Here is a 24865-nt window from a genome sequence, read left to right as displayed (position 1 = left end):
GGGCAGGGACTGCAGGATGAGCCTTGAAAACAAGCTTTTCAGGCATGGAATCCAGACACACAGTGACACCTGTTGTGCATTGTTGTTGTTGCTCTAACTCACAGCAGGAGAGCGCACTGCCTGGTCCTGGGCCATCCCCGTAGGCCTTGCTGCTCCTGTGTGAGGGCCCACTGTGTGCTCTCATTTACACACAGGGACAGAAGCAGAGGTCAGAGGGGGCAAGGGAAGAGGGTGCAAGGGGTTGCAAGCCAGGGAATGGGATGGATACTAGAAGCAGGAAAAATGTGGGAAATGCAGAAAAAGGTGATGGATTCTAGGGCAGGTTCCCTGAAGGAGCCACCAGGAGGAGTCCACCCTGCCCACACCTCACCATGCACCAGGAGCCTGGCTCTGTGCTGGGAACTGTGTGTGAGCATGTTGTTGCTGGGTGCCAGCCAGTCGGCTCCGGCCCACAGCGACCCGGTGCACAACAGAACCAAACACGGCCGCCCCTGCGCCACCCTGGCTATTGTTCCTGTGCCGGGGCCACTGCTGCCGCCACCGGGTCACCCATCTCCAGGAGGCTCTTCCTGGTCTTTGCTACCCTCTCCTTTACCTACCGCGACGTCCTTCTCCAGGGACTGTTCTCTCCTGACGACGCGCCCAAAGTGAGAGACTCGTCTCTCCGGCCTTGCCTGCAAGGCGCAGTCGGCCATACTTCTTCCAACAAGTGGGCAATCAGTAGCGACGGAATGTGTGGTGGTTTGTGACCGTGGCCCCGGGCACCGTGAGCGTCTTCCCAACCTCTCCCAGCCTCAGCCTCGGCGTCTGAGAGATGGGGACGGTCACGGGGGAACCTCCCCACCTCTCTGTAAACGCCAGTGCAGTCACTCGGTGGGCGTCCGCGGGGTTTATTCTGGCGTTTTGCTGAGTTTGAGGTGCTTGGGGGACACTGGGGGTGGGAGTGGGGTGGGGAGGAGCCAGACTGGGTGCCAGAGAGCTGAAGGGGAAAGTGAAGGACAGAGGTGAAGGTAGTTCTGGAAATAAAAGGGCTGTGAAACTCTCACGTTGGATATCAATATAAACATTATTATTGCTTCCAGATGCCCGCCGCTGCCCGCGACCAAGTGCCCGAGCTGAACACACACACAGGATTGAGATGCACTTGGGTGTTTACTAGGGCAAGGTCACATCTTTCTGGTGCTGTTCTTGGGGGTGGCCAGCTCGGCTATTCGAGGAGACGCCCGTGCCTTCAGGGAAGCGGGGGAAATACGGTAGGGGTCGTAGCCCTCGTTGAATTCCTTGCGCACCTTGGGTTGGGCCAAGGAGAGGGTGCGCGGACTGGCCACCGCCCTCTTGGTGCTCTCCTGCACCTCCCAGCGAGGGTCTCGGTCCGGGACGCACTTTTCCGAAGCCGTCTTGGGCGCTGCAGGGTGGTGGAGAGAGGGGCGTTGTCAGGGGGGCGCATGGCTGGGTCCTCACAGTCTCAGAGAAGCCTGGCCCACAGGAGAGCAACCTTCCAGGTCAAGGGTCACAAGTTCAAAGGGCCCACCTATCAAAGGACAACGGATAGACACTGTGCCATGAGCAGAAGTCATGTTCAGGGACCGCACCACTATGTGCAGGTGTACGGCCACCACGTGCAGGGGGCGGAACTTACCGTACCACGTCCCCAAGCGCAGGTAGATGCGCACGCACGGGGGAGGGGGGAGCTTGTCATACCACGTCTCCATGTGCGGGTGTGCACGCGCAGGCGGGGCTGTGGGTGGGACAGCGCAGGTTGCCAAAGGGGTGGATTTTATTTTCTTAGAAGTGGTTTTTATTGTCTTCTTTCCTTTTCTTTAAGGGGGGCGTAGGGATGCTTTCTAAATTCTGTCCAATAGGCGTCTGCTGGCGCGTTAGCAATTGCGCACGTGAAAGTGGGGCCTTGAATGAGGGCGCATGAGAGGACTGGGGGCGTTTGCATCGTGGAGCCGCAGGCTGTCAGAAAGAGCAAGCCCTGTCCTGGAAGAAGCGCGGCCAGATCGCTGTTTCGTGGAAGCCAGGTGGGCGAGGCTTTGTCCCACCCACTTTGGACGTGTTGCCAGGAGCGAACAGTGCCCGGAGAAGGGCCGCATGCTTGGGGCAGCGGATAAAAGAGGCAGGCCCTTGCTCGGATTGACAAGACGGACTGACACCGTGGCTGCGACCATGGGCAGACAGAAGGACGACCGGGAGGACTGCGCGAGCCTGGCACCGTTTCGCTCTGTGGTGCCCAGATTCGATGGTGCAGATCAACAGAGTGTGGGTCTGGGCAGGATGGAGATGGGAAGTGCTTCCAGGCCAAGAAGAGACGCTCTCTAGGAACCACTTCAAAGTCAACGCCAGGGCACCTCGCACCTCGGTTTGTTTCTCTCCACTCCAAACTCCTCGCCTGCACCCACCCCTACTGCCCGAGGCTGACTCAAGACAGTAGGTGAGAAGACCCTCACCTTCAGCACCACCGCCTCCTCCAATTGCTGCTTCCTGGGCACTGAGTGGAGGGGAACTGCCCTGCTAGTGTCCCAAGGAGCTTGGACAAACTTTGGGGGAAAAACCAAAAATCTCACGGCATCTGGTCGATGCAGACTCAGAGACTGCAGGACAGGATAGAACTGCCCCTCTGGGTTTCTGAGGCTGTATCTCTTTATAGGATTGGAAAGCCTCATCTTTCTCCTGCAAAGCATGTGGTGGTTTTGAACTGCTGCCCTTGTGGGTCGCAGCCCAACCCACAAGTGGCCTGTCATCCAGGGAAAGGAAGTGTGGGCAAAGAGCTGGCAAGACAGGCTCCAAATCAAGTCTTCTGCCCCCTGCCCAGTCCCGGGTCTGCCCAGCGCACCTGCCAGACAAGCCAAACCTGAGCTGGACTCACTGGCTAACTGAAGGAGCCGGTTGTAGTCGGATGTGTGCGGCTTGCTTTTCGGCATGGGGTCCCATTCTTCCAACAGGGTGGCTGGGGACCTGGGCTCGGCCAGCTGGAGGATCCGTGGGCTGGGGATGGCCATCTGGGCTGCTTTCGACACCTGGGACACCTGGGAACAGACCGGGTGGAAAGCCCACTGCCATCCTGACTGTCCTGAGGCACAGCAACACCGCCAGGGTCTCTGGTGTCACGCATGGCACCCTTGGGGGCATGGAGCCAAGCAAATAAGGCGTATGCACCATGCATGAGGGCAGCCGTCAGTGTCGGCATCCCGCCAGGTTTAAAGTGAGCCGGAAGGGCACATCGCACTGCACCAAGAAGAGATGGGAGTGGAGTGGAGGCCTCTGTGCTGGGAACCTCTCATACCCATGAGACGGAGAGTTGTGGAACTTGAGGCTGCGGTGAGCTACACACAACCCCTCCCAGGGGGCGGACAACAATGGGTGTATATATGAATTGTGATAAGAGCTATACAAGCACCCAATAAAATGATCTTTTTCTTAATTTTAAAAACAAGGCTGGGAGAGATGGCAAGAAGCAGTGAAAGAAGCAGGAGATGGTGGGGTGACCTTTGTGACCCATGGAATGGGGGGCAGGGGGAAGAGAGAGAGAGAGGTGATTTGGCGCTGAGGTTTACTGGAGGAGTGGGGTGCCTCCGGGCACTTATTGGCAGAGCGGCAGAGCCCTCAGCTTGGGGGGCACTCTGAATGCCACTGAGGAAGAGCTGCCCATCAGCATGCAGCCACGGGTGGAGCAAAGCTCTCAAGCCACTCATCTGCCGATGTGGCACGCTTCCAACTGAGAAGACACAGTCCTCGCCTCTAAGGCGCGCTCTGGCCGCACTTCGTCCAGCGCAGGATTGTTTGTCTCTCAGCAGTCCATGGTGCTGCCGATATGGTTCTCCAGCCCCACGATTCAAACGCCTCGATTCTTCCACAGCCCAACTTTTATTCAATGTCCAACGTTCTTTTTTTAAAAAATATTTTTATTGGGGGCTCATACAATTCTTATCACTATCCATACATACATCCATTGTGTCGAGCGCATTTGTTCATTTGTTGCCATCATCATTCTCAGAATATTTGCTTTCTGCTTGAGCCCTTAATATCAGCTGCTCATTTTCCCCTCCCTCCCCACTCACCCCACCTCATGAACCCTTCATAATTCATAAATTGTTATTATTTTGTCATATGTTACACTGTCCAACGTCTCCCCCTGCCCTCTTCTCTGCTGTTCATCACCCAGGGAGGAGGCTACATGTACATTTTTGTAATCAGTTCCTCCTTTCTATCCTATGGTCCCTCCACCCTCCAGGCATGGCCACTCTCACCACTGGTCCTGGAGGAGTCATCTGTCCTGGATTCCCTGTGTTTCCAGTTGCTATCTGTACCAATGTACATCCTCTGGTCTAGCCAGATTTGTAAGGTAGAATTGCGATCATGATAATGGGGCAGGGGGAGTATTTAAGAACTAGAGGAAATTTATATGTTTCTTCATTGCTACCCTGCACCCTGACTGGCTCACCTCCTCCCCACAACCCTTCAGTAAGGGGTGTCCAGTTGGCTGCTGATGGGCTTTGAGTCTCCAAACTGCAGTCACACATTTACAATGATATGATTTTTGGTTTCAATCTCCAACTTTCACATGCATATGATGAAATGGAGAATGCCATGGCTGGGGTCAGGCACACCTTAGTCCTCAAAGTAACATCCTTGCTCTCCAATATTCTAGAGAGGTCTGTGCGGCAGACTAGTTGTTAGGCGGGACCAGGTTGGTTCTGACACATGGTATCTGCGTGTGACAAGACGAAACACTGCCTGGTCCTGCAGCAGCCTCACAGTTGTTGCAGCTACTGTGTCCCTCCACAGCTTTGCTGGTCTTCCTCTCTCATTGCCCTTCTACTTTACTGAGCATGTCATTTTCCAACACGACTCTCCTGACATCATGGCCAAGTTATGTGAGATGAAGTCTTCCCTACCTTATTTCTGAGGCGCATTCTGGCTGCGCTTCATCCATGGTCGACGTTTTCGTTCTTCTGGCAGTACACGGTGTCTCCAACCTTCTTCACCCACACCTAACTCGAACGCATCGACTCTTATGCAGCCTGCCTTCCTGGTTGTCCAGCGTTCATATGCCCGTGTGACCGCTGAAAAGGCCATGGCTGCTACAGGCACGTCTTAGTCCTCAAAGTGACAGGAGCGGGTCTTGTGCCACAGATTTCCTCAACGAAATGTGTCATTTGATTTCCTGACTGCTACTTCCGTGTGTGTTGATTATGGATCCAATGATTGGGCAGTCCTTGACCCTTTCCGTCTTTCCTCCACTTGTGTCAGTGTCTGCTGGACCAGTCGTGAGCAGTCTTGTTTTCTTTGCATTGAGCTGTAACCCACACTGATTTACAATCTTTGATCGCCATCAGCAAGGGCTTCAAGTCCCCTCACTTTCACAAGACCATCTCATCGACGATCATTCAACACAATAGCAACAGTACGGTGTTCATGGATAGGAAGAATTAACACTGTGAATGTCATTACTATCCCAAGCAATTTGTGAATATAATGCAATTCCCATCCAAATCCTAGTACTATTATTTAAAGAGATGGAAAAACAAATCACTAATTTTATATGGAACGAAAAGAAACCCAGGATAAGCAAAGTGCTACTTAATAACAACAACAAAGTAGGTGGTCTGTCACTTCCATACCTCGAACCTACTGTACAGCCACGGTAGTCAAAACAACCTGGTCAGAGTACAAGGACAGATATGTAGACCAATGGAACAATCAACAAAGCAGAAATAAATCTATGATTTTGGACAAAGGACAGAAATACATGAAGTGGGGAAAAGGTAGTCTCTTCAACCAATGGTGCTGGCAAAACTGGATTTCCATTTCTAGGAGAATGAAACAGGACCCAGCCCTCACTCCTGATACAAAAACTAACTCAAGAAGGATTAAAGACCTCAATGTAAACCCTAGAATTATAAAGAGAATCAATGAAGTAATAGGGACAAACTTAAGGACCCTAATACACAGCATAGGGACACTATCAACATAATGAAAAACACTGACACAGCAGAGGGCAAACTAGAGGACTGGGACCTCCTAAGCACAAGACATTGTGGGCATCAAACATTCAACAAAAGAGTGAAAAGAGAACACACAGACTTGGAACATTTATATACAGGCTTGGAATATATATGCCAAGCCTACACACACACACACACACACACACACACACACACAAGAGGAGGGGGTATCCCTCCAAAATAATTTGTTTTCTCAAGACTATGTATTTTCTTTTTTTTTTTTTTAACAAAACCTCATCACCTTCAAAGTACTCTCCAATACACTCAAAACCTTTGTCAAATCTGCAATTCCAATCTTGGAAGCATTTTTCAAACGCATCTGTTTGGATGGCTGCCAGCACCTCCCTCGTTTTCTTCATCACCTCTTCTACAGTGTCTAATCGCTGTCCTTTCATGCCCTTCTGCATTCGCAGAAACAAAAAGAAGATGCACAGGGCGAGGTCAGGTGAGTCAGGTGTTTGGGACAAGAGAGGCATGCTGGGTTTTGCCAAAAACTGGTGCATTGAGATGGCTTCGTGAACCATCTCATGAAGTGCATTGTCATGTGGCAAAGCCAGTACCCCATCGGCCACAAGCCAGGCCTTCTTTGTTGCATACTGTTACGCAATCTTTTCAGAACCTCTAAATGGAAAGCTTGATTAACAGTCTGACCTGGTGGAAGAAACTCCAAATGCACTTTGACGTTTTCATCCATTCGGGAAGTTGACGGACATCCAGAGCGAGGTTTGTCATCAACCGACATTTCACCTTTTTCAAAATGAGAATACCACTTGTACACTTGAGTTTTTCCCAAAGTGCTGTCCTTGTAAGCTGTGTTCAGCATCACGGCAGTTTCTGCGGCATTTTTCCCAAGCAGGAAACAAAATGTCACAGCCACACGCTGTTCCCTGAAATCGGCCACCACACAAAAACAACACAAAACGAGGTTCCAGCATAACTGCTTTTATGGAAAAACTCGCTGAGACATGAGGGAGCTTTCCCAGACGACGCCTCTGGGTGCACTCACAGAGAGTGGCTAGATGCTCACCTAGTGGAGGGAGGATGGGTACTATGAAGGCTACACTCCACCCAGTGCAACTCCGGGTTTTTGGGGTACCCCCTCATATATACCAAACGTTAATGCTATATCAGATAAGGGACTAATCTCCAAAGTACAGAAACCTTGACCCCCTGAGCAATAAAAAGAGATCCAATTAAAATATACTGAAAGTTGTGGTTTGTTGTGTTTTGTTTGGTTGGTTGTTTTTGTCAATAGATGTTTCAGATCATCATGGCACAGCCGCACCTGGAGAATACCGTGCTGAGGGAAGTTAGCCAATCACAACGGGATAAATATGATAGGTGACCACACATAACATACATAAATACTACATGTTCTTGGTCTCACTGAAGACTGTAGCTTTCCATCTTCCTCACAGGCAAGGCTGTGCCACCTCACAGGCTGTACATGTGCCCTCCCAGGGTCCTGATGCCACGTTCTTCTCCAAGCAGCGCAGCTTCTCAGAACACGTGCTCAACCTGCGAGTGGAACGTGGATGATAAAATGGTACGACCTTGCTGCACATCTCTCCTGGCGTTCAGCCATGCACCATCCCCTTGTTTTGCTCAAATGCCTGACTTTTGGTGCCACATGAACACAACGAAATTTTCCGGGATCCCCATTTTTTACAATGTTATGTATAGTTTGTTATGATTCACACAGCTGAGTACATTTGCATAGTCAACAAACACTGGTAAACGTCTTTCTGGAATTCTCCGTTTTCGGCTGAGATCCATACGGTGTCAGCAACGATATCTTCGTTGCACGTCGTACTCCGAATATGACTTGAATTTCTGAAAGTTCTATGCGCTACTGCAACCATTTTTAAGTGTCTTCAGCAAAACTGTCCCTGCATGGGCCAGGAATGACATGCTTGATGACTTCAACGTTCTGCAATCACTTCTTTTGAACGAGTGCAGATATGAATCTCTTTCAGTTGACTGGTCAGGTAGCTTCCGTTTTTTTTATTTTATTTGTGTAACAAAGGTTATTGAGTGATCCCAGGGCTGCATCTTTTTATTGGAAACATTCCAATTGGTCTTTTGCCAATTCCTAGAGCCTTGTTTTTTGTTCACATCTTCAGTGCATCTTGGACTTAACTCTTCAATATGATAAAGAATTAATCATCTGGAACCTGTTTAAAGTGCTGAGTGCTGACCGATTCTTTTAGGCACAATAACTCGGTGCTCTTCTCTAATGACTCCTGCAGTGTTTCATGATCGTCCCTTGCCATCAGGCGCCATCAAGTGGGTTCCAGTTCATCCCGACCCAGTGCCCAACAGACTGACACACTGGCCAGCCTGCGTCCTCCTCCTGTCATCTTTATGTCTTAGGCCATGGTTGTGGCTTTCCATTTTCAACTCAAGGCTTGATAGCTGCTGCTGCTTCTTCTTCTTCTTCTTCTTCTCCTCCTCCTCCTCCTCCTCTTCCTCCTCCTCCTCCTCCTCCTCCTCCTTCGTCTTCGGTTCTTTCCATTTGAGATAGGCTACGTTTGTTCTTCCCTTTTGGATATTTGCACCTTTATAATATTTTACTTTGTCTTCTCCAACTGCCTTTTGCACTTTTCCATTCAGCTCATTTACCTCATTATTTCGATTCTACATGCGAGAACAAGCTTCCAAGTCTCTTCTGCCACCCGCTGTTGGTTTTTCTTTCTTGTCTTTTTCATGACCTTTGCTTTCTTCATGTATGATGTTCTTGATGTCATTCTACAGCTCTCCGGTCTTGAATCATTAATGCTCAATGCATCAAGCATGTTCTTGAGGGGTTCTCAGAATGAGTGGATATGCTCATGGCTATATTTCGGCTTTTGTAGACTTGTGTTTCAATCTGGATAGACTAGAGAAACAAATTCACAGACACTCATGTGTACAAGAATGAGCTTTATGTAAAATAGTAATTGTATATTAAGAAAACATCCTGACCCATCCAGATCAAGTCCATAAGTTCAATATTACCCCATATGTTGATACTAGTTCATAAAATTCCTCTTTAGACTCACGCAGCCATGCAATGACAGGGGATGCAGGAAGATCACAGGCCAGTGGGTGGAAAGTCTGGTGGATCCAGTGGTGGTGGAAGCATCTCAGCGCTGGCGTGGATCTCCACGTGGCTCCTCCAGCTTCAGGGGTCTGGCTCCATTAGCGTGGCTCCACCTGGCTGGTCAGTAGGAAGACCAAGCAGAGTGTATGGGTCTGGCTTCCAGTGAGCTATTTATCTCCGTAGCGCCTGCAAATGAGGGCATCCAGCTGCCACCTGATTGACAGGCTAGACTCCACCCCTTCACTCTCAATAACCTCAAGTTGACACCAGATTATGTAACTACCACAACTTGTTCTAATTTTCCTCAGTTTCCACCTGAACTGGCCTATGTGCGATTTTTCCACCCTCAGACGTTGACCTTGTTTGGGCTGGTAAGATTGCGCTTCAGCACTCGATGCCGTGCTGGTGTGGAAAGGTGCAGGCTATCGCCGTGTTCACTGGTCTTCCTTGTAGGGCACTGGCATCCTATCGCAGACAACACTGTATTTCACGGTAAACCTTGAAATGGTCCTTTGGACGGTGAGTGCACCTGACTGATCTTGAATCTGTCATTCCCCAAAGAGTAAGGCGTACGATGGTACAATTTAACACGGTCCCGGTCCGTCTCAGCTCGTTAATGCCGCAGGTATCCATCTTTGTGTGTCCCGTTTCATTGTTCAACCATTTGCCATTTCCCTCGTTTCCGACTTTGCAGTCTATGTTCTGAATTGTGACTGGATGTCTGCAGCTGCTGCTGCTCAATTTGAATTGCGCATGTGAACGCGCATGTGAACGTCCTGAACGCTCTCTCCAGCCACATCATTCACGTCAACTCTGCTTAGAGGAGGTGGCTCTTACCCACTCGTATTCTGAATGCCTTCCAACCCGAGGGGCACGCTATCAGTGTCCCACTGATACTCAGGAGGCTTTCAGTGACTAAAGTTTAGCAGTGATCAGCTCTTCCTTCTTCCTAGTTCTTCTGTTCTTTGGCTACAGGCTCCACTGAGACCCCCGTCCATGGGTGGCCCTGCTGGTATTGACACGGGCGGCACAGCTTGAAGCTTCGCATAGCAACCTGCAACCACAGTGCAGCCAATTGACACAGGGGCTAGTGCTGGCTGGAGAGCCTGGCAAGCCCAGAGTCCATGGAGCAATTCAAATATCAAGACTGGCAGAGACCAGACAGATCAGAGAGCTTTGCCAGGCTATTCATATATGGACATACAGCGGAGGCCCCACCCTCAGGGAAACCTGTCCACGGATTGGCTGTTCACAGCAGATCGCATGGTGAACACGATTACATTATATCAGATCTCGTCGTGGAAGATGACTACTTAGAGCTACCAAATCAGAGAATTGTGGCCCAGTCAAGCTGACACACTACTTTATTCCTCTCACAGACAACCCCTTGTGACCTTAACCTCTGTACGCCTACCCTTAAGCTATGTATAATCTCTAAATGGAGAAATGTATAAGGTCATCGTTTGACCTAACCAGATACAACAAACACACGTACATCTAAAAATGCATTAGCCCTATTTGCATCTGATACTTTCTAGTTGGAGGAAACAAGAGTATTTGACGCACATCTGTAAGGAAGAAATACTCATCACAAGTACAGTCCTCATGTCTCAAGTGCCTATATGGTATAGCTAGTGTTTATAACTACTTTCTTCCACCACACAATCCATGCGCCCTTTGCCCTTAGCAAGCACCTCAGCTAGTCACTGTTATTTACCTGGCTTGGGATGACCCAAACCTTCATTCCGTAAGGGTCTGCGCCATGAGTATAACCATGCTGGAATTGTTTACCACGGACTGTAACCACAGCCCACAGCAGTACAAAGAGATGTCTTAATGGATCTCCTTTATTCCAGGCAAGCTCTTCTTTAGCTGTTGTGTAATATCCATCCAAGTTCCCGTGGTGATTAGGATAAATCACACCACCCAATATAATAACTCAATTTTTTCCCTATTGACCCCGAGGCATAAAGAAGCCAAAGTGGCTTGGGGATATTTTCTTCACTCCAGTTAAATGGAATCAGCATTGTGTCTCCAAGTGTAACTATCCCACCCTGGCGAACTAAGACCCCTGATCCAAAGACCACTGGATCACAGACACAGGAAGTAAAAATTCTCCAAGTAAGTCCCCCCTAAGTTCCTGGATTCATGAATCCTGGCGATTGAAGGAACAGTACAATTTATGCAGTGGCCGGGAGAACATTACCCCAACCCTGACAGGTACTGCAAACTAACTGGATCCAGAATTGCGTCTTCAGAAGGCCATTCCATCATTCTATCGAGCTAATTGCTTTGGACACTCAACAGTGGCTGTGCCCACGTCAACTGTGGTGGGGGAAGCCCACGTGGCTTTGCCATGCTATACACAGATAACAGCTCCTTTTGAGAAACAGCTTTGGGCTCGTTTCTGGACCTTAGTACGCACTGAGCCCCTAACCATGGGCCAGCCAATCACCACGACTCCTGAGTTGGCCGTCATAAAGTAGGCGTCATCTGACCTGGATGATCATAAAGCTGGACAGGCTAGCAGCACTCCACTATCAGATGGGGCTCCAGAAGGACCTAAGACACGAGGGAGTGGCCCACGGGCCCACAGCCTCCATTCCGGCCACACTACCTTCCTTCTCCCGGCCTGTCTCATGGGGAGTATTTCGTGATCGGTTGACCAAGAAAGTGAAAGCGCATGCTTGGTTTACACGCGGTTCTGCACGACACGCGGGCACCACTCAGAGTGGAGAGCAGCAACACCACAGGCCCTGTCTGGGAGCCCCCTGAAAGACAGGGTGGAAATGCCTCCGGTGGGCCGGGCTCTGCTTGGAAGGAGAAATGGCCAGCTGTCTGGCTGTGTACTGACTCATAAGACTCAACCAGTCGCTTGGCTGGAGGCTCAGAGACTTGGAAGAAGCATGATGGAAAATTGGTGACAATGAGCTTCCCATTCTGACAGAATTTCAGACCAAATGGGCACGCAGGTGATAGCGAGGAGGCAAGTCTGACCTCTGCGTCCTAGGATTCAGCCTTGGGCTGGCGCTGAGGGTGCTTCTCTGTTCCGCCGCGCCATTTTTATGTGGCCAGTGCCCACCTGGTGGCTGCCACCTGCAGGCGCCACAGCGATGCTCTGGGCGGAAGGTGGGAGCCCCTCGCTGCCCGTCAGGAGGGTTCTGGGTAAATCAGAGGCAGTATGTGTGTAACAGAATGCCACACAGCGGTACAAATGTTTCCTGAATAAAGCCGCGGTGGTTGCTCTATAAAATATCTACACGTGTGGAAGGAGAAACCAAGCAAGATGGGACGGCCTTTGTGCCGACTGAATGACAGAGCAGGGCAATTTGGCTTCATGAAAACGATGTCAATGAGGCCACTCTGGCTAGCGCCGGTGGGGTGGGCAGAGGGGCCCCGGCACCCGGCTCTCGGGGACCATGATGGCTTGCTCTATGCGTACAACCTCGGGGTTCCCAGAGAACCCAAAGACAGCACGGTTTTGGTGTCTGGTGCTTTGAGTCCTTCTGTCCAAAGACAGAACTGGGCCCAGTTCTGCCACTGTCCCTAGCCCGCTTTAGGGTACAGTCATGGCCCCCACCCTGATTCTGGAGTTGGAGAGAGGCCCATAGAAAAGTGAGGCACCCATGTCTCCCAGACAACTGAGACCTGGACAAACCAGAGAACAGTGTGCTTCACAAACACGGCCAATCTTACAAGGATCAATATTTAACAACACCACTGTCACAGGAGAAATGAAGAAGAAGAAATGTGGTTTCTACACTGATAGGCCAGACTTTGAGAATTACGAGGAAGCCGGGCACAAGGGGTGGGAACAGGAAAGGGGTTGGAGTGGGGGTCATGGGAACAAAACCCACATCTACAGAGGATTTGATAGGCTATTGTTGTTGATTTCATGTCTTAAAATAGACTGTGTAAATGTATACAGAGTATGGTCTATTAAAACTATTTTAAAAATCCCTCCAGATTCCTTATCCCTCAAACCTGAATAGTGGAGGTTTGAAAGAAGAGGAGGAAAAAGGAAATTGACCTGGATGTAGAGTCTTTCGTGGCAAACAAGTTCATCTCAAACAAACAAACAAGCAAAAATGAATAAATTAACAGTGAGGCAATAAACAAGTGGCCATGTAGCTCAGAAGCAACTAAGCCCACACGGAAGAAACACATCAGCCTGTGTAATCATGAGGAGTCGAAGGGATCAGGCATCAAAGACCCAGAACAAAAACTCCTATCAATGAGAATGAGGGGGAAGATGGAGTGGAGCCCCAAAGCCCATCTGTAGACAATTGGACATCCCCTTACAGAAGGGTCACAAGGAAGAGGCGAGCCAGTCAGGGTGCAGTGTAGCACCGATGAAACACACAACTTTCCTCTAGTTCTTTAATGCTTCTCCCCCTACCCCACCCACTATCATGACCCAAATCCTACATTACAAATCTGGCTAGACCAAAGGATGTACACGGGTACAGACAAGAGGTCACAGTGCAGGGAATCCAGGGCAAATAAACCCCTCAGGACCAATAACTAGAGTAGCCCTAGCAGGAGGGGAGAGGAAGGTGAGGGGAGAAAGGGGGAACCCATCACAATGATCTACATATAATCCCCTCCCAGGGGGACGGACAACAGAAAAGTGGGTGAAGGGAGATATTGGTCAGTGTAAGAAATGAAAAAAAATAATAATTTATAAATTATCAAGGGTTCATGAGGGAGGGAGGGAAAAATGAGGAGCTGATGCCAAGGGCTCAAGTAGAAAGAAAATGTTTTGAAAATGATGATGGCAACAAATGCACAAATGTGCTTGACACAATGGATGGATGGGTTGTGATAAGAGCTGTCTGAGCTCCCAGTAAAATGAGTTTTATAAATAAATACATAAATAAATAAGAAAAAACCCAAATGAACATACACAGGGGAGTATTTAAATTAGATTTTACAGATAACCTAATCATTTGAAGTGGCTGCTACTTCTTGTAGTGGGAATAGTGGATACTTTAGTAAGTCTGTGAAAACTTTTCATTAAAGTTTGTAAAATGCCTATCTAAAAAATTCTTTTTAAAGAAAATAATTATAATTTATGAAGGGTTCGTGAGGGAGGCAGTTGAGGGGAGGGAAGGGAAAAAAATCAGGAGCTGATACCAAGGGCTCAAGTAGAAAGAAAATATTTGGAAAATGGTGATGGCAATATATGCACCAATGTGCTTGACCGGGTGGATGGACGGACGGATGGATGGATGGATGGATGGATGGATGGATGGATGGATGGATGGGTGGATGGAAGAATGGACGGACGGATGGACGGACAGACAGACAGACGGATGGATGGATGGATGGACGGATATAGGATGGATGGACAGACGGACGGACGGATGACTGGATGGACGGACAGACGGACGGATGGATGACTGGATGGACGGACGGACGGACAGACGGACGGATGGATGGATGGTGAGGAGTGCTGTGAGAGCCCCCAGTGAAATGATTTTAAAAGGAAAAAGAACAGTGAGGCACCTACCTCAGACATATTTATGCTCCAGATGTTATTCCGGATCTTAGGAGTGGCCAGTTCCTTCAGTCGATTAGTTGCTTGGTAGTCCAGGGAGGAGCGAGAGATGGGCCAGATGGGAGTGGTCCTAGGAGGCATGCACATGTTAGACCACCCACGCAGCCGAGCAAGGCCATGCCTCTGTGTTCGTGTGTGTGTGTGTGTGTGTATGCGCACGCACGCTCAGGCCATCTCTGCTTCCTCTCCCCTCATCTCTGGGATTCAGGGAGACCCTGGGGATGTGGGGAGTTCTGGAAATTCACGGAGAAAGGATTCATCCAAGACACCTCGAGAGAAGCCCCCCTGGAAGTTCTTGAAGATGACGCCACCCCTTCTCCAAGGTCAGCTCAGTGAGACAAGCAAACGACTGGCCTAGGTCAACCCTCCCCATTGTCCTCTGGAGAGACAGCTTCCAGCCAGGGCTCTCTCCCCGCTCCAGGACCAGGAGCTTCGGCGATGCTTTAGATCCGAGGGAGTGAAGAGTTTGCCCTCTGGTTGCTACAGGAAACGGGGAAGAGAGGCTGAGAGAATGGTCTGGACAGCCATGTGTGGCCTGCTCTGGCTTCCCTATGGCCACCAAGCAGGGCTCAGACAGGCCTCCCCCTCCATCCTTCGACACCGACCCTTCCTCCCCCGACACGCTGGTTCGTCACGGCATCCGTACTCTGCGGCAATGGCCACACGAGCTCACAGACAAGACTCACGCTTGGGCGGAATTAGGGGGCTAACAGGCCACCACAAGCCAGGACCAGAAAACATGAAAGACACGGCCACTGGTCCACAGCCACGCCTCTCTGGGGTCCTCAGCCTCTCGGCCACACGGTCCTTAGGCCTCTGCCTCCATGGGCCAGGAAGCCAGCCCACCGCGCTGCCTCACAGGGACACAGGCCTGGCTCTGCTACTCTGTTCTGTCTCGTGGTCCTGTCTCGACCTCTGCTCTCAGCCTGGTCCTTTCCCCTGTCCCATGGTGCCCACGCCAGAGCCTCTGATCCGCGCCTCTGCCCCTTCAGAGATCTCCAGCGCGCTCCACCGGTGGCTCTTCTCCCAACTGTCCCGGGAACTCTGTGTTCCCGCTTCTGAGATGGCTCTTGCACGCGGAGGCGTGGCTCTGAGACGTGGCTTGGCCTTTCCTCAGCCCATAACCCAAGGAAGCAAAGGAGGATCACGTGGTTCACGCCCTCTACTAACGTGGCGACTCCACCCACCTTAGTCCTGTCCAGCGGCTCAGCAGCGACGGGGCAGAGAGGCCAGCTTTACAAGACATCACCTAAGTGATCGTGGCCGGAAGGGCCATGCAAGTGACTAATCTCGGTGGCCGACCCCTCGGTCCACGCCTCTGAAAATTACAGCCCAGCTATGCCTCTGCTCCCGACTGAAGTGAAGCCGTGCTTCGAGGATTCTAAGGCAGATTCTGGGCACCCTGGTGGGAAAATGGGGTAGATGCCGGCTGCTCATTGAAAGGCCGGCAGTTCAAATCCACCAGCAGCTCCCCGGGAGAAAGATGAGGCTGCCTGTTCCCGGGAAGATTGACGGTCTAGAAAACCCATGGGTTGGCATCTTTCCTACAGTCTCCGTAAGCCCAAATGGCTGGCCAGCAGTGGTCCAGTTTGGGTTGTCAGCCAGACTCTCACATTTCCACCTGGCGGAGGTTGGAATACCACAGCTGGTCCATGCGGCCAGACCCGCGGTGGAACTCCACGGCCCTCGGGGTGGCGTGGGTGACACAGACGCCGCTCCACTCAAGGACGGGCGTGGCCGCCCACAGGGTTAGGGTTAATGAGGTCTTCGCACAGGTGGTTGGGCTCACGAGGAAGTCCCTGTGCTTCTGGGTCGAAGCCATCCAGAAGACTTGAATATGTGGTTTCGTTCACGTCCGTCATCGAACCTGTGTGCACTTGCCTCTGCAGAGCACTTGCCTCAAGCCTGAAAGTCAGATGGGCCTCAAAAGCGGAGCCTTGAACTGGCTAGCTCTTCAGATCCTGCTGTCGGGGGCGTCTGGTCAACTCCGACTCAGAGTGGCGTCGTGCTCCACGCGACGGACACTGCCCGGTCCTGTGCCCTCCTCTCACTGCTGTCATCCTCAAGCCTGTTGTCACGACCACTCTGTCGATCCAGCTCCGTGAGGGCCGCCTCTTCTCCCCTGACTCTCATTTAACAAGCATGACATCCCTTCCCGGCGGGTGGGCGGGGAGGGCACCCCTCCTGATAGCACGCTCCAACCCACGTGAAGTTAGACCTCTCCATTCCTGTGTGTGAGTAGCGCCCTGACTGGACTGCTCCCAAGACACGTGTGTTCTCCTGTCAGGCCTCTCAATGTCTTCACCCACACCAAAAGTCAGCTATGGCCATGCTTCTTGATGGACAATCCAAGGGCAGAGAATTCACTGCCACTGCTGGCTTCTGGCTCACCGGGGCCCTGTGGGCAGAATAGAGCTGCCCCTCGGGGACAGCCAGGCTGCCACCTCCTCAGGAGCAGACTTCCCGTCTCGCTCCCACGGTGGAAGCCAGCAGCTGGCCTTCCGTCTGTTGTCACTTGTGCGCTCAGGGACCCTTCCATAGCTGGTGTGAGCACTTCTCCAAGCGGTGGGAAAGCAAAAGCTCTCTGGGACTCCATTTGGTTTCCCTGTCAGCAGTGGTCTGGAGTGGAACCCGAGCTGTCACCGAGGCAGGCCTGCCCTTCCCGTCTGGCCCCGGCACAGAGCTGGCCACGGGCCTGGCCGCACCTTGCAGGGGCTGCTCCACACACCACGCACATGTAAGCAGAGCCCACTCCGCAAGTCTGTGGCCAGCAGAGAGGGGGTTGGCCAGTTAGTGGCAGTGGTGGGAGGCCCGGCCTTGACACTGGCACGGAGCTGTAGCTAGCAAGAGTCCCCACGACCGGAAGGCGGAGACAGAAAGCAGAAGGCCGCGTCCTCCTTCACACGCTGCGAGGCCAGGGCTGTAAAGGAGTGGCGGTGAGCAGGGACGCCTGAGGGCCAGTGACAGACTGGGCAGCAACAGAAGGGCCCAGAGGAGCCTGCCCTGGGGGGAGGGGGGCTGCGAGGGGGCCTGTCCTCAGGGCCTGAGACAGGCGGGTGGGGCTCTGGTTGTTACATAATCTGTTGTCAGTTTGAGAGGATTAAGAATGAAGATGAAGTTTAGCATGTCAATCGCAGCTTGGTGACTGCATTTGGAGGCTCCAAGGAGATAAATAGCTCACTAGAGGCAGGACACAGGCTCACTCCTGGGAGACGGTTCTGACGAGAAGCCACATGAAACAGCCATGATGCAGCCAGAGCCCTGGGAGCTGGAGAGGCCACGTGGAAACCCCTGCCAGCGCTGAGATGCTTACACTGCTACTGGATCCACAAGACCTCCCGCCCACTGGCCTGTGAGCTTCCTGCATTCAGAGTCATTGCATGTGTTTCGTGAGTCTGAAGAATTTATAAATTGATATTAGACATATGGACTAATATCGGATTTAGGGACTTGATCTGGACTGGGATGTTTCTTGATATTCGATTGCTCTTGTCTATAAAGCTCTTTCCTATACATATGAGTGTCTATGAATTTGTTTCTCTAGTCCACCCAGACTAACACAGGGTCTATGCTCAGAGGGCTGAGATGGTGGGGGTGGTCTGTACTTAAGGGGCTCAGAAGGGGGTCTGTGCTGAGGGGGTTCAAAGGGGGTCTGAGTTCAGAGGGAGCTGAGAGGGGTCTGAGATCAGGTGTTGAGAAAAGGCTGACCTGAGGGGGCTGGGAGGAGGGTATCCTGAGGGACTGCGATGGGGTCTGTCCTCAGGGGGCCAAGGCAAGCCCTGCCCGGTCCAGAAGAGCCCAGAGAGGTGCCTGGAGCTGAAAAGGGGATCCTGCCTTTGTGCTTCCTGACCCTGATCCTTAATGAACCACCTGTGGTCACTGGGCATTGTATGTCAACTTGAATTTCTATGAAAGTGGAGGGTGGGATCCAGCCATGAATCAGGTCACAGCCTGAAGCCACCTCCTTGGGACGTGGCCTTCTTGTAAGAGAGAAACTGAGAACATCCCCCTCCCCCCTTTCTCTCTGCCATTCTCCTTCCTGCTTGCTGGGATTCTGCTTGACTCCAGGAGTGGCCCGTGTGGGCCGTGTGATGCTGAGAGGTCTCGATGCCCTGCCATGTGCTCACTGACCTTGGATCCACGAGGCTCTGCACCCGGAGGTCTCAGATCTCCCTGCTTCCTGCCCCTCCTATTGGTGTTCTTGGCCTGCAGCTACCTGAGCCTTGGGAACTTTGGGGTTGGCATTGGACTTACGGACTTCAGTTGGGCTGGGCTGCTTCCTCGAGGTGGAATTTCTTGTTGCTGTAAAGTTCTTTCTTACACGTTGGTGAGTGTCACTGATTTTCTTTCTCTCGGCAACCCACCCAGCACCCCACCCAACTGCTAGTGTGGTCTGTGAGTTCTGGGTCGCCATTGAAACAGCTTCTCAATCTTGGAAGAGAAGTGGGGGGTGGGGTGTCTGGGGTCAGAATTAATGAAGCGTTTGTAGGTGTGTCTGACCTCCACTTCACAGGAAGCAGCCTCGGGCTCCTGGCGATTCTCCACTGTGGATTCAGACAAGTCTATTCTGACCATACGGCAAGGTAGGACCCAGACTAACTCTTTCAGGGAATAGAAAAGCCTTCTCTTTCTCCCGCAGAGAGCTGGTGGTTTCTAACCGTGCCACGCTGTCTGAGTGTGGAGGACGGCTGAGGCTGGAGGGGACAGTGGTCTGTTGGTGGCATTCAGATGGGAAGTGACTCACCCCGGTTTGAACTCAGGATCTCAGATCCTGGGACCTGGGGGTTTCCGGCAGACTCTCCTACCTGTTGTTGTTGTAATACTCCAGGTAGAACCTCCGTGGTCGGGCCAGCTCCTCCATTCGGGGGGACACCGCTGCGCAAATTGGGAACAGCCCAGTCACTCCAGTTCTGGTGAGCCCCAACTTAAACAACCCCCCGGCTGTGGGCTGGCAGGGATGACCCCGATGGGGCAGTAGGTATGGGCGGAGACCAAAGGGGGCAAGTGGACTTGGGACTGTAGTTAGTGAGGACCCAAGCTTTCCTGGGGCCCAGGACTTAAAGTTATTTATCTCCATAAGCGAACTTGCTCTTAACGCTTCACCTGAAGAATGGAAGAGCCGCGGGGCTCTGAAAGGTGTGTCCCAGTGAGGGAAGACAGTGGGCCTTTGGGAGACACTGACCCCACACCCACTGGGTCCAAAGGCCTTTCCCTAGGAAGGACCCCATTCCCAGGACAAGCCTCCCCCTGACAGGACACAAAGTCCAAAAGTGAGGTCCTAGAAAATGGGGACACAGGGACCCTGGGAGATGGGGCAGAGACCCCTGAGATCCCAGGGCTGGGTTGGGCCCAGGGGGCTTGGGGTGCCCATCACAGCCCCCGCCTCCGGAGGCGCTCACGGGCAGACACTAGCCGGCTGCGCTTACTGGGCACGGTGATGGACAGGGTGGTGTCCTCCAGGAAGCGCTCTGTCCAGTAGACGGACGGCCTGGAACACAGCGGGCTTGGTGGGAGGGCGCCCGGCTCTGTAATAGATGCTCCCGCTCCGGGGCTCGCGCACCCACAGTCCGCAGGGACCGTGCCGAGGAGACAGAGGACAGAGGACTGCGGAAGCGGGGGCACAGCTGGCCGGGCACGGAGGGCCTGTCCGCCCGCGTGGAGTCAGTAGGTCGGTGCCGGTCCTGGGGGTCGGAGGGGGAAGTCTCCCTGCACCCGGCGCGGCCCCCCGGGGCCAGGGGCGGGGCGGGGTGACTCACCAGTAGAGAGAGAAGTGTAAGATGGCTTTGCGGGGGGAGATCCAGGTAAAGCCCTGGCAGCAGCCCACCCTGTGAGGAGAAGGTCCAGCCCCCGCTGCCCTCCGCTCCTGTTCCCGAAAGGCCCTGCCCCAGATCTCTCTCCCCCTCCCCTGGCCTCCTCCTTCCTTCGCTGCCTGGGCCCCACCTGCCCTCCCCATCCCAGGCGGGACACGGGGAGGACCTGGGGAGGTGGAAGGGGACCCGGGGCCAGGGCCAGGGCCAGGGCCTGCCTGGCTCTGCCGGTGGTCACCTGTCTTTCATGGCTTGCCAGCAGGTCTTGGGCCTCGCCAGCTCGAAGAGCCTCCTCCGCTTCTTCCTCCCTCTGGACTCCGGCCACCCGCGGCTGATGGACAGCTGGCTGGTGCAGGGAAGGGACTCGGTCACGGTCGGTCAGCCCAGAGACCTTGCTCTCTTGCTCAAACACCTTGAATCTGGCCTAGTGCCCCTTCATGAGTCTCCTCTCCAAAGGTGACGCCTCCAGACAGAAGCGTGGGGTCCCGAGACCCTGGGTGTGCCGAAGGGGCAGTACCTTCCTCCCTGGAGTGGACACGAGGCCAGCCCCGCCGCCAGCCCCAGCCAGTCCATTGCTTCACAGACAGCTACAGAGCACTGACTGAGCCCGTGCCCCCTCCCCCATAGCTTCCCCCGCTCAACACCTCAAGTCCATCGGTCAACACCTGCTACCTCATGAAGGGGGCCTGTGCTCCCCAGGTTTTGCCTTAAAGGCAAGTGTCACCCCAGAATCACGCTCAGAGACCCAGAAGAGAGCTTGGGCCTTGCAGGTGGGGGTGAGGAATTTCTGCCCCCTCCACTCCGCCCCTGCACAGCCTTGTCCTCCCACTAAGCCCCAGATGCCCTATCCCTGACAGCCCCTACTGCGCCCTTTTCTCCAATACCCCATCCTCCCACTGCCCTGCCCCCCCACAGCCCTCCCACCGCCCCAGCCCCCACTGCTCTCCATCCCCCTACCTCCCCCGCCTCCCACTGCCGCCACGAATCCATCGCCTTGTAGCCCTTCCACTGTCCCCTCCCTCACGGACCCCAGCAGCCCACCATGCTCACCTCACTTCAGGAATGTCCTCCTCCACTTGATTTTCTGGGACCCCCTCCTGCGTGGAAAGGTCCTCCTCCCAATTCGGCGCCTCCGGGGTCTCCTCTCTGATGACTTCCTCCAGGGAAAACTCTTCCTCAGGGTCCTCCAGCTCCGGCTGGAAGTGGTCCAGGTGCTGGGGCTCCCAGCCCGGGCCCTCAGCATCCAGCACCTCATGGTCCTGGGCCTTGTCTGCCTCGATGTCTTCCTCACCAACGTTTTCAGTGTGCGTCAGGCTCTGCCTGTGGTCCCCCATGGGACCCTTCTGGCCTTGTACCTTCCTCCCTCAACACCCAAGTGCCTCTGTGGTTCCTGTGGCAACAGCAGAATGTCCTGCCCACAGTCTTGGCCACATTCCAATCTCTGTCCAGTCACCATGGAAAGGACTGAAGCTCCCAGGAGCTGAGAGGCCCTGCTCACTGGCCCTGCCCGTTGCCCCCACTGTCTCTTGCTTCTACCCCTCAGCCACGCTGCCCTTATCCCATGAATGCCTGTGGGAGTGACATCATCTGCTATCAACTTGAGACTATCAAGAGTGAAGGGGTGGAGTTTCACCTATTGATCAGGTCAAGCTTGATGACCGCATTTGGAGGCTCTACGGAGATAACTACCTCACTGGAGGCCGGATACACTCGATCCTGTGAGACATTCCTGCAGACAAGCCATATGGAGCTATGCTGATGGAGCTAGAGACCTGGATCTGGAGGAGACACGTGGAGACCCACGCCACCGGATCCACCAGACTTTCCACCCACTGGCCTGTGATCTTGCTGCATTCGGGGCCATTGCATGTGTTGCATGCGTCTAAGAGGAATTTATGGACTGGTATCGGACATCTGGGCTAATATTGGACTTATGGACTTGATCTGTACTGGGCTGGGAAGTTTTCTCAATATTCAATTACTCTTTGATATAAAGTTCTCTATTACATACATTCGTGTGTCTATGAATTTGTTTCTCTGGTCCACCCAGACTAACACAATGCCCAAGTGTACACTCATCCTGGTTCCTTCGCACTTGCTGCTGCAATGCCTGGTCTGGCCTCATCGCCCCCCCCCCCTCACTGACCTCTTGTTCCCAGCTCTGAGGGGAGGCAGGCCACCCTCACGTGTGTCTCCCTAAGCTGCTGCACAGGGCAGATGTCTGGAGAGCCAAACAGCCTCATCCTTCTTTCCAGGATCGGCGGGTGGGTTTGAATCTCCAACCATCCCCTGATTAGCCCACGGTCCTCCGTGAAATTTGACTTCACCTTAAACAAAGCCGCGCATGAATGGGCTTTCTTCCTGTGCAGGGCTGAGCGTGTCCTACTCAACACACTCCCCCGGGGCCAAGCAGCACCCGGTCTGCAGGACACACGGATTCAGATGTGAAACTCAAACCAAAACCCTAAGACATACAGAGGGGGTGAGAAATCAGGTGGAAGGGGCGTAGGGCTGATAGAGGGGAGCTGACATCAGGGAGTCAAGAAGGAAGAACTTGTTTGGAAACTGACTGTGGTTGTGGTGCTACAGCAGCTCGATAGGGTTGAACTATGGGATGGCATGAAGGCTAGCTGAGCTCCTCGTAAAGTGGTTTGGGGAATAAATTAAGGTGGAGTGGTGGGACACGCATACGTTACTGGTGGGCCTGTAAGATGGTGTGACAGGTAGGTTTATTGTGCCAACCTGGCCAATAGGAACATGTGGGATTAATCAGGTTGCAGTTTGATTGGAGGGCAAAGAGATAATAACTTGGCAAGGCCTGCCCCCCCCCTCTCTCTCTCTTGCTTTCTGGTGATCAGACCAGCGTGCTGCTGCTTTAGCTAGTTCTCTGCCTCAACTTCTGAGCTACACTACCTGGGGGACAGCCAACCCAGGGATCCTGTCGCTAGAGCTTGAGGTTCCTTCGAGACCTGCTTCCCCATGCTGCTGGTGTGTATACCACTTGAGCTTGAGACTGGTGGAGCCTGTCACCATGCTTGAGTTCGATATCACATCAGGGCCTGCTTCTACTAAGCTGCTGGTGGTTGGTGACCCACCCTGCTGTTTGCTGCCTGTGGGTGGACTCTGCCTGCATTGCCCGAGGGAAGACTCAGCTGTCTGCTTCTTTGACCTTGGACCTGACATCCCTTGTGAGTAGAAGGACTTCCAGTAGATGGACTGTTCCATGGAAGTGAGTTGAACTGAGCCCTCTGTACCGCTGTGTAGACTAATTGGCTGCTATATTCCTTGGTGCTGTATCCAGAAACAGCATTGAATGCAGCAAGCACCCTACTGGATAGACACCCCAGAGAAATGGCGCCGTGTCCCAGGGCTAGAGGCAGGTGCACCTGGTTCATCACAGGTTCACGCACAGTGGAGGCAGCTCCAGTGTCTATCGGTGGAAGACTGGATAGATGAACGACAGCCCATGAGCACGGTGGAAGACCGCACCATGTGAGAGAGTAACGGGGAATCTGCAAAACACCACATAACGTGGATTGTGGGAAACTGAGGACTGGGAAGAGAGTGTGTGCGGACAAATTCTTTGTTCTCGTACTTAGGAGCCTGGGAGGCCAGGGTTCTGGGTGGAGCGAGGCCTTCACACTTGTGAGTTAGAGATGAGTCCCAATCACAGTCTCATAGTTAAGACGAATCCCCACAATATCCTCCCAGAATAGTGCTGCCTTAACATTACCTCTCACAAGCGCAGGGCTGATTGCAATCAGGCTGGCAGCTTTGCTGTCCATAGGCGCAGCCATGTGGAATTGCTCTCCCTGCTCAGGGGACAGTCACCCCACCTCACCTGCCCCCGGCACTGGTGTTAGGCTACTCCTGCAATGAACTCCAGGGTGAACGTACTGGCCACTTTGCTGTATATGTGGCTACCTGTAATTATGGGGGCATCCTTGCCCTGAGACTATATAAGCTGGCATTGTGAATGAGGGGGAGTGCGGAGTGGGAACCCAGGACCCATCTGTGGGAAATTGGCATCCCCTTGCAGCAGGGCCACAGGGAGGACACGAGCCAGACAGGGTGCAGTATAGCAATGATGAAACATACAATTTTCCTCTAGTTCTTGAATGCTTCCTCACCCCCACTATCATGATCCCAATTCTACCTTACAAATCCGGCTGGACCGGAGGATGTACACTGGTACAGATAAGAGCTGGAAACACAGGGAATCCAGGACAGATGATCCATTCAGGACCAGTGGTGAGAGTGGCGATACCGGGAGGGTGGAGGGAAGGTGAGGGAGAAAGGGGGAACAGATTACAAGGATATATATATAACCTCCTCCCTGGGGGATGGACAGCAGAGAAGTGGGGGTGAAGGGCAACGTCGGACGGTTTAAGATATGACAAAATAATAA

At 52.8% G+C, this 24865-nt stretch overlaps 1 protein-coding gene across 1 annotated transcript; it reads right to left on the bottom strand.

Annotated features, from left to right (window-relative positions):
- Positions 1-1166: 1166 nt before the first annotated feature.
- SPMAP2 (sperm microtubule associated protein 2) lies at positions 1167-21791 on the bottom strand. The gene is made up of 8 exons (XM_075535159.1): positions 21508-21791; positions 20696-20803; positions 20407-20475; positions 20077-20138; positions 19456-19525; positions 14603-14720; positions 2870-3029; positions 1167-1405 (listed from the first exon to the last, which is right to left on the bottom strand). Exons 1-8 carry the CDS (start codon positions 21789-21791, stop codon positions 1167-1169), a joined length of 1110 nt encoding a protein of 369 aa, XP_075391274.1.
- Between the last annotated feature and the right edge of the window lie 3074 nt (positions 21792-24865).

This window comes from Tenrec ecaudatus, chromosome 1 (assembly GCF_050624435.1).
Source record: "Tenrec ecaudatus isolate mTenEca1 chromosome 1, mTenEca1.hap1, whole genome shotgun sequence".
Taxonomy (NCBI): Eukaryota; Metazoa; Chordata; class Mammalia; order Afrosoricida; family Tenrecidae; genus Tenrec; species Tenrec ecaudatus.
This window is presented reverse-complemented; position numbering and strand designations above follow the sequence as displayed.

Coding starts and splice junctions, on each gene's coding strand:
- SPMAP2 (XM_075535159.1), bottom strand. CDS start 21,791: ATGGGGGACCACAGGCAGAGCCTGACGCACACTGAAAACGTTGGTGAG. Junction 20,476..20,695: donor TGGCAAGCCATGAAAGACAG/GTGACCACCGGC, acceptor TTCTCCTCACAG/GGTGGGCTGCTGCCAGGGCT. Junction 3,030..14,602: donor GGAGCATAAATATGTCTGAG/GTAGGTGCCTCA, acceptor GTCTGTTCCCAG/GTGTCCCAGGTGTCGAAAGC.